Raw genomic sequence first — 11,786 nt, forward strand, 5'->3', positions numbered from 1 at the left:
AGTAATAAACATATGGTGAAATCTTGCTGTGAGCGAGAATGAGTGAGAGTGAGAAATGTTTGGAAAAATTGGCAAGTTAGTAAATTTGTCACAAAGGCCACTGCTATATTTTTTATTGTTTACAGAGTTATCTTCACCTTTATGATAACCTTTGATAAAGAAGAAACATAGTCCAGCTGCATTGCTACATAGGAGTAGAGTCCAGCATTACATTGCGTTATCTGGACTGCTGAAGTCTGGAGGTTAGATATTGGCAAAGTGAATGCTTAATGTATTTGACGCCAAATATAAATCCAGACTGCAATATACGAATGAGGTTCGCAGAAATAAAAATGTTTCAGGCTTTTTTTCAATTCTTCCTATTGTCCCTTATTTAAGCACAGCCACTTTATTGGATGGAGCGAACGCCTCTTTGATGCCAAAGCTCCGTCGACAACCTGGAAAAGTTCCACCATGTCACAGCATCTTGGGATGACACGAAAGAAAAGCAACATACCGGCAGACATGCCAACTCAGTCAGCCTGAATTGCAACACCGCTCGCTCTAAGTTGTAATTAAGATCCAACTGCAGTACATGGCTTCGCTTTATAAACATTCTGCCATGTCATGCTGGTTAAGGCTCGAGAGACTCTTGCATACTGCCTATTACCGTACCAGCTAAATATATTCAGCCATGTTCTTCAGTCCTAAACAGCATCTATGTGAAAAGTGATGTTGGGCAGTTTAGAAGCTCCAATCAAGAATCTGTATCTGATTACTCCCTTTTTAAATCTGAACAAGGTTTAAATAACCACTTTTTTTTTTATTATTAACTACAACTTGCAGGTAAAGAAGCACAGAGTGTATCTCCATAGTCGGGTGAGGAAGTCCAGGTCATTGCTAAAGATCAACACCCAAGCCAGGAATTTGCCCTCTCAACTCCAGCAACCTGCTTGTGGGCGTAGTCATACTTGTAGACTTGTGGTCCAACAAAGAAGTAGATAAAACCTAGGATGGAGAAGAAAAAAAAATCTAATCTTTAAAATGACAACATTACTTATGTGATGTTTTTTTTAATGTGATTTTTTTAGCAGATGATGATGATGGATGTGCCTTGCCAAAGCCAGTCATTGCATATTTTTCTTTCAAATAAACTAATCACGAAGTAAATTAAACTGCAAAGCCAGCTCCTAGTTTGTCATCCAGGGTGTGTGTAGTATACAGTTTGTTCATTGGACGATTCAAGTGATTCCAAATGTGTTACGTGAACTGCACTTTTGAAGTTGAGGCCAACTCCAGTAGAACCGCCAAAGTTACGTCAACAGTTTTTTTTTCTTTACTGCTGGTGACAATCACGAGATTCACTACACTGGTTTACCTTCTTTGTGAACGGCTGCATTTATTGTTGAGTTGAGACCAGGAAAGTCCTCGCTGATGTACTTTGGGTAGCCAAAGTCCATTACTCTTCTGTTTTCATTAAAGCTATAAAAAATAAGTGAGAACAAGTTACGACCAAGCAGAGACCTTTGAGGCTGCATTTATTTTATGCCATTCAGTGCATCCGAAAAGAATTCACAGCAATTGACTTTTTGTTTTGTTTTGTCATGTTACAGCCTTATTCCTTATTATTAAGGCAATTTCATTACTAACAAATGAAAACATGGCAATCCAATCTGGAGTGTGGCTGTTCACAAACTACGACTAAAATGCTCATAGTTCATAGTCCCGCTGTGCAAACGAAAATAAATGTCATCCAGTACAGGGCTGACGGCTACCAAAAATGAATTGTTCACAAGTCTTAATTATTGTTCTGAGGGTCAACAAGGCTTCGCACAGGCTGCCTTAGTTCTTGTCAGTTCACTTAATTTATTTCTGTTCTGTTTTATTTTCAGGGTTAGGGTTAGCCCTAACCTTTTATTTTCATCAACTTGTTTGCCTTCCCCCAAATACATGTCTGCAGAAAAATGCATTTTAAATTCGACAAATTACTGTTTGTCTATTCACAACACACATCTACAGAAGAGGATTTGGCAGGATTCTCACTTTATTTTCAGAATTTTGACTACAGTGACAATTCAGACTTTAATCTCAGAATTCTGACTTTAAAGTGAGAATTCTCACATTATCACTTTAATCTCAGAATTTTGACTTTAAAAGTAAGAATTCTGACTTTAATGTCAGAATTCTGATTTTAAGTTCAGACTTTTGACTTTAAATGTGAGAATTCTGACTTTAATCTCAGAATTCTGACTTTAATCTCAGAATTCTGTCTTTAATCTCAGAATTCTGACTTTAATCTCAGAATTCTCACATTATCACTTAAATCTCAGAATTTTGTGACGTAGAGCTATGAGTTGTGCACTCTAAAAACCCAATTTATGGGTCAATTTGACACAACTTTCTGGGTATTTATATACAAAATGACCCAATTTTTGTTTACCCAATTAAAGAATTTGACCAATATTTATGAGTTGTGTCAAATTGACCCAAGTAGAGGACCGGTCCATTTTTGACCCATAGTTGGGTTATTTTTTACCCAACTGCTTATAGAGTGTGGGGGAAAGTCAGAAAAGTCAGAATACTGAGAATAAAGTCAAAAAGTTCACTTTAAAGTTAAAAAAAAAAAAAAATCCTGCCAACCTTTTTTTCCTCTTCACTGCCCTAATCCTCTTCTGTACACATAATCTAAATCAACCTAAAAGGAACAAAATATGTAGTTGAATGCGTATGTTTTACCTCCAATAAATGTCATGCATGAAGAAGAGGGTGCGTCCTGTTTTGGCGATGTGCACAGCGGCATCGACGTCCTGCACCCACGCAGGAAAGCCAAAGTGGCACAGAGCTCTGGGTTTTCCTTTCACAACGGAGCCTTTCACCGTCCAAAACATTGATTCTGTCACAACATATTGGATGAAATCAATCTGAAAATGAAACCGTTTCCTTTTACAGGATAGTAAAAGTGAGTTACCATGAATGAGATAAGCAGTAGACCTTCGCGGTACCCAGAAGGCAGCATCGATGCGGGTTTCTATCTTAGGCATGAAGTTGGTGATTGGACCCTCTTTGACATCATACGCCTTATTGTGTTTCATCCAAAGATATCTGGACGGGAACAATGTGCTCAGTTTAAAGCTCACTGTTAAAAGTAACCAAAACTATCATCAAGTTAACGCACCTGTCTTTGAAAAAGATGGTGGCATCCCCGAGTGTGGAGACGGCATCAAATGTCACATCAAAAGTACATCTGCTTCGCACGATTCGAGCGAACAGTCTTGGACCTGACACATGGATGAACACTCGTTTTAGAACCAGGATGGATGATTTTACATGTTTATGAAATTAATAAACGAGTTTACGGTAAAGTGTGTTGATATTGGTGATGTCCTCTCTGGATAGGAGGTTGGCCCCTGAGTGATGGACCTTATAAGTGGGGTGCATTAGCGATGCAGGATTCCTTGAGTGCTTTAGCCCCAACGCGTGGCCAAATTCATGCGCAGCAACCACGAATAAATTCAACCCTGCACAAAGAAGAACAAGAAACCGATTGTTGTGTTTTCAAATAAACGCAGCCATCGCCTTTCCTTTCAGGCTTCAGGATTCGAAGAGAAGACAAACCAGATGTTCCTGTTGCTGCCCAGCGTTCATCATCATCAAAGTGTATTTCTCCCGCGACGCCCTGTCCTGGACCAAAGGCATGGGCCAACGAGCCACCAAGTCCATCAAATGGAGATGAATCACCGTGTTCTTTATGAGAAAAGATATACAATAAAAAATACTTCATTTGGTCATTTAGGTCCCATAGTATGAAAATGCACTTGAGTGGGGTTTCCTATCAATAATATGCATCCCCGGCCTGTCTGCAATCCAACCAGGTATAAAAAAAAAGTCAGTCCTCCTTTCTAAAATATGTGCTTCAAACGGGCAAATGAATCTTCCGTGACTTAGTGACGTCAAAAAGACACGGAAGTGCTCTCGACCGAGCCCCCTCGTGTTAGTGGCACCACCTCTGGTAAAGGTTTGTCACGCCCACTGAAATCCGAGAAGCTGGCCGCTCCTGTCTTTTTCTCCCACTGCTTGCAAATGCTCCGTGGAGAGGGAAAAAAAAAGTGGTTGTTTCCTCCGTCCCAAGTCTTTGAGAAGACAGTGGATTCATTTTATTTTCGAAGGACGTTTACCGACATCATTTCTCAAAGGACAGATTTGTTCGTGAAAGCCTGTTCAGAGCTGGATTTGCAACACATTTAAACATAACGGATCGGTCCCAACAGTGTGATGTAAGTTTAACATTTTTGATTTAGCCTTCCTTCCTATCCTTTCTAATACGAGATGTGCACCTTCTACCATATTACTGGTGTATTTTTAGCGCCTTAAGTGGGAGCTGCATTTGTCGTGTGGAGGTTGTTTGGTTACAAGAGGTCAGATATGATAAAGCAGACGGTGGTTGGATAATATGAAGCGGTTGCGTATTGTTTTGTCAAGATTCAATCCGCGGTGGTTCATTTGCCGTGACTGGCAACTCGCCGCCGAGTTGACATGATTTTGTGATGCTAACCGGCCGGCTAAGTGGTCTCGACGAGACGGCTTGCACGTTGCGACCGCGCAGTGGCCTAAATGTGTACATTTGTGTTATTCGTAACCGCTTGTAAATGTCTACAAGCATTCACGGCAAATCAGAGACATTCACGGCAAAATAACGTTCGCAGGAGATTTGCCGGTTATGGAAAAATAACCATTGTCTAAACAATTAGAAAACTAACGCTACAACATCGTCTCTGTCGTAACATTATGCTACTTTTTCTTATGGTAAAACGTTATGCCACTTTTCCACACATTAAAATAGTTCTCAAATGTGTAAAAGACATGTCTGTATTTTTCTTTTCTTCTGCTCCCATGGCCAGTCGTTTCCATTCACAACGACCGAAATCGCTGCCCCTTCGAGAGAGAAGGGTAAGGCCTAGGCGTGGCCTGGTGCAGCTATTTACATAAAAAGCGACACACCCCTAAAACTGGCTGCTTTGAACAGAGCGTTTTATGGCTGATTTAGGGACAGCAAAAATATTAGATCCAAAGTCAATTTTGACGATTGCATGTCACAGACATGTCTTTTACACATTTGAGAGCTATTTGAGTATGTTGAATAATATGACACCTTTAAGTTGCAAATATACTTTCTATGATGCTGTTCATGGAAGTTTTCCGACACCCCTGACTGACACTTCTGTGGCCAGGGGAGTAGTTTCATCAAATGATGACAGGAAAAATCAATGTACTGGCTTCTTGCCTGTTATGTGTCAACACTCCAAAAAATTTGATGGAAATCGCTCGCACTTTTCCATGCCTGGCAGAGGTAATAATACTCTTTTCAACTGAAGAGGCAATCACTGTTTTCAGTTTGTCTCGTCTAAAGTCCAGTCAGTGAACTCAAAAGTGTTATTTGTGCTTGAATGCTGAAAGAAAACCCACCGTGGGTGACAAACTCGACCATGATGTCCGCGTTACGGGAGTGCGAGCGGAGAAATGTCCGACCGCTGGCTCCGGCCCAAACGCTGAGAGCGGACTCGAGCAGGGAATCGACGGCGCTGCGAGGCATGTCTCTGGTGTACCTGCCAATGCTGAAGCGTGACAAATTCTTCAAAAACGTCAGCTTTGTCATGAATCGTCCTCTCATGCGGATTGTAAAATCCACTTTTTGGTGTTTGAAGATGGATGCTTTTTATTTCAATTGGACTCAGTCAAGCTTAATTTATATTTGAAAAAAATCATCTCAAGTGGCTATTATTATGAGGAGCTTTTACTGCAAAGTGGCTCTTTATTACAGGACTGTCATAATATAGTGTATGAGTTTTATCAAGGCATTAATCCAATAAAATGTGAAATTATTGTCTATTTTCTCATTTCTCACCCGTACGTGATGACTTTCTTGTTCCAACGCACCACTTGGATGCGACTGCTGTAATCTTCGGAATCTGGAACGCCGCAACGAGGCGTCCTCATGACCCGTTGAGTGTCCTTATCCAACCTTCCTGTTGCGTTGAGACCAAAGAACATCTGCATGTCTTTCAGCTTGGACGCGAACAGCAGGTCATTCTGCTTCCAGCGTCCCAGAGGCCCCTCTTGGAGCTGGTAGTAGCGTTTCAGGTATTCCTAAATGTGCGTATAAGCGTAATGTCATGTTGTACAGACGTTTCATTAGGTACGGCAGCTGTATAAAAGAAAAATGCATTAATATTGAGAATAATGCTTACTCCCAATTAAAAATGCTACTGAAGTACATTGGTACCTTGAGTTACGAGTTGAATTCATTCCGTGACCATACTTGTTACTCAAAAGAGCCATATCTCAAATCGTCTTACCTGACTGAAATGAATGGAAATGCCAATATTCTGCCCCCCCCCCCACCCCCCAAAAAAAACAAAAAGGTTTGGATTATTTTCTTTTTCAATAGGCAAACTACACTCTAAAAAGAGAATTGTTGAACCAATTTAAGATTACAAATTGAATTGTTAAAAAAAAACAAGCTTCAATTGGCAACACACATTTGAATTAAATGAATCCAAAGTGAATATATTAAGTTCAAAACATTTAATATATTCACTTAAATTAAATTAATCCAAAGGTAATCCAAAGTGAATATGTTAAATTTAATGAACTCACTCATAATTATCTAAACTTAATATATTCACTTTGGATTAACTTAATTAAATCGTGTGTTACCAACGGAAGCATTTTTTTTTTAAATTGGTTCAACAATTCTCTCTTTAGTGTATAGCACTCAATATTGCACTTCATAAAAACATAAACAAAATATTAAATGGAATGTAAATAATTTAACAGTTTGTGCATCATGAGTAGTAAGTAATTGCAACTCCTGTTGTGTGTGTTGGCAATAAGTGGCATTAAGTCATGCAGAAACAAACCAAAGAAGAGTTTCACACCTAATGTCGGCGACTCATAAGATAAGATAAAAAATATGTAGGTATTTTTATATTGTCTGTTGACATGTGTTGATGCACCGCATGAGCCAAAGTATGCAAAAATAATTAGAACTGTATTTACATACCTCTCCTGTGTCCCTTGTTTTGCAACATATTTCACAAAAACAACAACAAACAACAAATGCCATTTCAGTCTAAATCCCATGCCGTCTTGTCACATGCATCTTTACTCTACTTACTGTGGCCGTTTTCAAGTCAGCGTGTGCAGTAGAGGAAGGAGAGGCGGCTCCCTGCGGCATGGACGTGGGTGCTGTCAGGCCCGAGGCGGCTATGAATGAGAGCCAGAACCAGATGGAGAGCACCATGGCGATCATTGGCGCACACAGAGATGGCACTTGTGCTTAATGAGGCTTTTAAACTCTTCCCTGACTCGACCAGCCTCAGATTGTACTTGCAACAAGGGAGGAGTTGGAGGGGCGAGAAGCCAAGAAGAGCAGAGGCATGACATTGAAACCATATCAGTACATCATGTCAGTTACTAGCTGTCAATACAAAAACTTCTGATGTAAAAGGTCAGGGATGTAAATATGCACCTTATGACTAATTCTGACCTTAAAGAGGATGTGATTCTCAGTATTTTACCATTTATCTGAACGAGCAATGAATACATGTTTATTACACATTTATTACATGTTTATTACATATTTATTACATATTTATTACATATTTATTACATATTTAGTACATATTTAGTACATATTTATTGCATATTTAGTACATATTTATTACATATTTATTACATATTTATTACATTCTGTATGGTTCAATTTAACCATAACACGTGGGTCATATTGTGACAACTGTCAAAAAAAAAAAAAATCTCATACTTAATCTGTCCAAATTCCAAAAACGTACATTTGATCCATTAAAGACTCTATAGTTTGATGTGATGTATGCGGTCCAGTTTCCTGTTACCAGTAAGAACAAAAGCAGCCATTTTAAACTTTTGAAATTATTTTTTAAATTGAAATATTGGTTCGCGGGGGGGAGCAGCTTTAGCAGAGAAGCCCAGACTTCCCTCTCCCCAGCCACTTCCGCCAGCTCCTCCAACGGGATCCCAAGGCGTTCCCAGGCCAGCCGAGAGACGTAGTCTCTCCAGCGTGTCCTGGGTCGTCCCCGGGGGACTCCCGCCAGGGGGACATGTTCGGAACACCTCTCCAGGGAGGCGTCCAGGAGGCATCCGAACCAGAGGCCCGAGCAACCTCAACTGGTTCCTCTCAACGCGGAGGAGTAGCGGCTCGACACTGAGTCCCTCCCGGATGACCGAGCTTCTCACCCTATCTCTAAGGGAGAGCCCGGATAGCCTGCGGAAGAAACTCATTTCGGCCGTTTGTATCCGGGATCTTGTTCTTTCGGTCACGACCCACAGCTCGTGACCATAGGTGAGGGTAGGAACGTAGATCGACCGGTAAATCGAGAGCTTTGTCGAAAGATGTCCACTTGCAGATGATGTAAATAAAATTGAATGCTGCAAGGTGGAGACCGACTTCAGCCCCCGAATGTGTGTCTGGATCAAATCTATCAAAATTGTGTTACACCACCTGCGCCACAACTTAGACCTGGTTTCACCTGGTCTAAAGTCCACTTTCTGTCACTAAATTGTCAGATGTGCCGGGGGCATGTAATAGAAAATGCCATCAATCTGCCGGACCACCAAACGCGGTGTAGCACGGTCTTCCAAATTCCCAAACAAGATAAACTAGACTTGCCCCTGCATGAAAAGGAAGATGTGCCCGTTTTTACGCCGCGCATTTTGTTCTGATAAGTGAATTACACCTTTTCACACAAAAATCAAATTTTTGGGGTCGTTGCGTCATCTTGGATATATGACAAAAATAATTATAGAATACTTAACAATATAGTCTAGTCCTGGAACATTTCTGACATACCTCATGTTATTGTGATTGTCTTTTTACAGTGTATGTGTGTGATGTATGGAGGCGTTTTGCATATTTTCCTCCTCTCTTATGTAGCTATACAAGGCAAACAACACACGCATGATTCTTCATTTCCCTGCTTTGAACTGGTTTTTAATGGTTTCATATTTTTCATGGCTGAGCTCATTTGCCATATCAACGCTGTAATAATAAGTTATTTTCTAGTTGAGCTATGGTAGGACTGGAAGACTGCTGCCACTTTTGGATCTCTGCTGCCCTCATGTGGTGTGTTTTTTTTGTTGAAATTGGTTGTTGCATTTTTGTTCTGTGTGCCATTCGGTTCCTATGCATTGAAGATACTGGACTGTAGACATATTCATGACGTTACATTTCTTTTGACAAGCCCTTATATGGAGTGTGATTGAGAAAACAGGCCAAATGGCTTGAATGATGATTTGAAGGAAGTCTAGCAATTTTATTCTGAACAACTATTTAACATCTACTCGATTTATCCTCTCCCCCCACAATCTGCTGAATTATTTCTGATTTTTTATTTAATTAGGGGAAGGAAATCCAAACCTAAACGCCAACTTCAAACGTAGCTACTTTTTCAAGGTCGTTACCTCAGCCAACTTCTGTCAGTCAACAGCAATTAAGTGGCAAAATGGCCGCCCCAAGATGGATAAAAACGGGTGGATTTTGCTGCTTTCCACAAACGGAATTTTAAAAAGAAGTCGTTTTTGATTGATTTCTTAACAGTGGACACAAAATCCTAGTTTAAAGAGAGAATCTCAACTTTAAAGAAACTTATATTGAGTGTAATAAAAATAAAAAAAAAGATGATGACGATCACAGGTCACCTTCATCATGTTGTGCTCACAAAGCGAATAGCTGTTGAAGCATTTGGACTCAGACAGCAGACAGCATTTATCAGAAGAGCATCTTTTCTTCATGCATCTACAACATTTTTCTTATCTGACACAGCAGGGCAGTGATACATTTCCTCCCGCAAGCACGAGCACACAACATGCTTGGGTGTTTTCAGGAGTTGAGGACAGCGAGGGGTTAAGTGAAGGACATATGGGAAGCAGCGTTTGATATGTAGAGCAGCGCTGTAGTCGTCACCACTGTCGAAAAAGCTGAGGCTAAGCGGAAATTTGAGGCGCTCGGCACATTTTGGCCACGGGGATGGAGAAAATAAAAAATTCCAAAATATGCAGACGAGAAGTGACACACGATAGGAAAAAAAAATAGAACTCATGCTTTGCAGACCTCAGCAACCAGTACGAAGTGTACAAATAAACTTGGAACAATACTGTTCTATGTTTTTTACGTTGTCATTGTTTCGTCATTTGAGGACATATGGACAAAATTATATATCATCAAAACATTGATTATTGCCCTCATTTTAATTGAACTTGGAACAGTAATGTGTGTTTTTACCATGCTGACTTTTAGCCGTTTGACCTGTAAAATGCTATCATGCCAAAGAAGTTACGTTATGTCACGTTTTCATGTTTTACGAAGTGCTTTTGTGCTGATTTGTGAGAAAACCTTGTTTGTGGGGATAGTTTCAATTCAAGAGCACATATTGACAAATTGGCTACATAACTGGAAAGCACCCATCTAGACCTTTAATATGAGGTATGAGTTGATATGGTTTTACATTATTTGAATGAACTTTGACCTTAGGTGTCCGTCAATTTTGAATATTAAAGATGTTTTTTTTAAGGTGTTTTGTGGTCATAAATGACCTTACTACAAAAAAGAAAAACATTATATTGCTTGATAGGCGCAGTTAATAATGTAGCGGTTATGCATGGAGGACCAACACTTTATTTATTTTTTATTTTGGCAGTTTTGGTCCATACTGCCAGGACTAAATGTTATTCAAATGAAGGGGTGGTCCTAAGCGTGTCTTGGGTTGGACTCAGTCGTTACAAACTGCCTTTAATTTGTCGGGTGAGCGGGTCAGCGAACAAGGAAGTCTCGCCGATTTGAATGGAGAGCTCCAGCAATGGACGACTATTTGTCACATCGACTTGTTGCCGAGCCACTCAGGTCGCAAGTTGTGGTGACAGTGGACAAGATAGTCGTCCATTGCTGGAGTTCTCCAATGCAAGCCGGCGAGACTTCCTTGTTCGCCGACCGGCTCACTCGACCATTAAAAGGCAGTTTGCAACAGCGGAGTACAACCCAAGACACGCTTAGGTCCTCCCCCTCATTTGAATAACATTTCGTCCTGGCAGTATGGACCAAAACTGCCAAAATTCAAAATAAATAAATGACTAAATAAATAAATAAATGACTAAAAGTGAAAATAAAAACGGATATAAAATAATATAATTCAAAAATTTAATACAAATGTATATATATATATATATATATATATATATATATATAAATATATATATATATATATATTAATTTTTTGTTTTTGTTTTTTTACATTTATATTTATTTTTGGGGATTAAATTTTCGAATTGTATATTTTTATATCCGTTTTTATTTTTCACTTTTAGTCATTTATGTATTAAATAGGTAATTTATTTATTTTGAATTTTGGCAGTTTTGGTCCTCTATAGTTATGACCCTCAGGTCTCCAATTGTTAGTGAATGTGCAATAATACAGTGTGGGGCACGAATGTCATCCAGCCTTGCAGAAAAGAGGTCACAAATGCACACGTACACATGCACAACATGCGTGTGTTTGTCAGGGTCCATTTTAAGATACCATCCAAATTCCCCCTGACGGCCAACTTCCCCTCAATGAGTCACACGGTCCACACCGTACCATCAAGCAGAAAAATGTTGCTCCAAAACATGAAACCAAAGTGTGGATATGATACAAAATCTGTTTACTATGTGATATCACTGAGAAGATTCAGATGGGATTATCCTGTGTAAAATAATATTTCTAGTCAGCATTCAATCC

At 39.7% G+C, this 11,786-nt stretch overlaps 1 protein-coding gene across 1 annotated transcript; it reads right to left on the minus strand.

Annotated features, from left to right (window-relative positions):
* Positions 1-142: 142 nt before the first annotated feature.
* mmp20b (matrix metallopeptidase 20b (enamelysin)) lies at positions 143-7,278 on the minus strand. The gene is made up of 10 exons (XM_086080428.1): positions 7,154-7,278; positions 5,882-6,123; positions 5,443-5,591; positions 3,595-3,723; positions 3,336-3,497; positions 3,155-3,257; positions 2,948-3,081; positions 2,716-2,872; positions 1,358-1,461; positions 143-987 (listed from the first exon to the last, which is right to left on the minus strand). Exons 1-10 carry the CDS (start codon positions 7,211-7,213, stop codon positions 887-889), a joined length of 1,341 nt encoding a protein of 446 aa, XP_085936554.1. The 5' UTR covers positions 7,214-7,278; the 3' UTR covers positions 143-886.
* Positions 7,279-11,786: the final 4,508 nt, after the last annotated feature.

This window comes from Leptonotus elevatus, chromosome 7 (genome assembly GCF_054856555.1).
Source record: "Leptonotus elevatus isolate MCC_2025b chromosome 7, RoL_Lele_1.0, whole genome shotgun sequence".
Classification (NCBI taxonomy): domain Eukaryota; kingdom Metazoa; phylum Chordata; class Actinopteri; order Syngnathiformes; family Syngnathidae; genus Leptonotus; species Leptonotus elevatus.

What these genes read in the sequence shown, in the direction of transcription:
- mmp20b (XM_086080428.1), bottom strand. Translation starts at nt 7,213, where the DNA reads ATGCCGCAGGGAGCCGCCTCTCCTTCCTCTACTGCACACGCTGACTTG. An exon ending in CTGACTTGAAAACGGCCACA is followed by an intron (nt 6,124 to 7,153) that starts GTAAGTAGAGTA and finishes ACGCACATTTAG; the next exon opens with GAATACCTGAAACGCTACTA. An exon ending in CAATATCAACACACTTTACC is followed by an intron (nt 3,258 to 3,335) that starts GTAAACTCGTTT and finishes TCCATGTGTCAG; the next exon opens with GTCCAAGACTGTTCGCTCGA.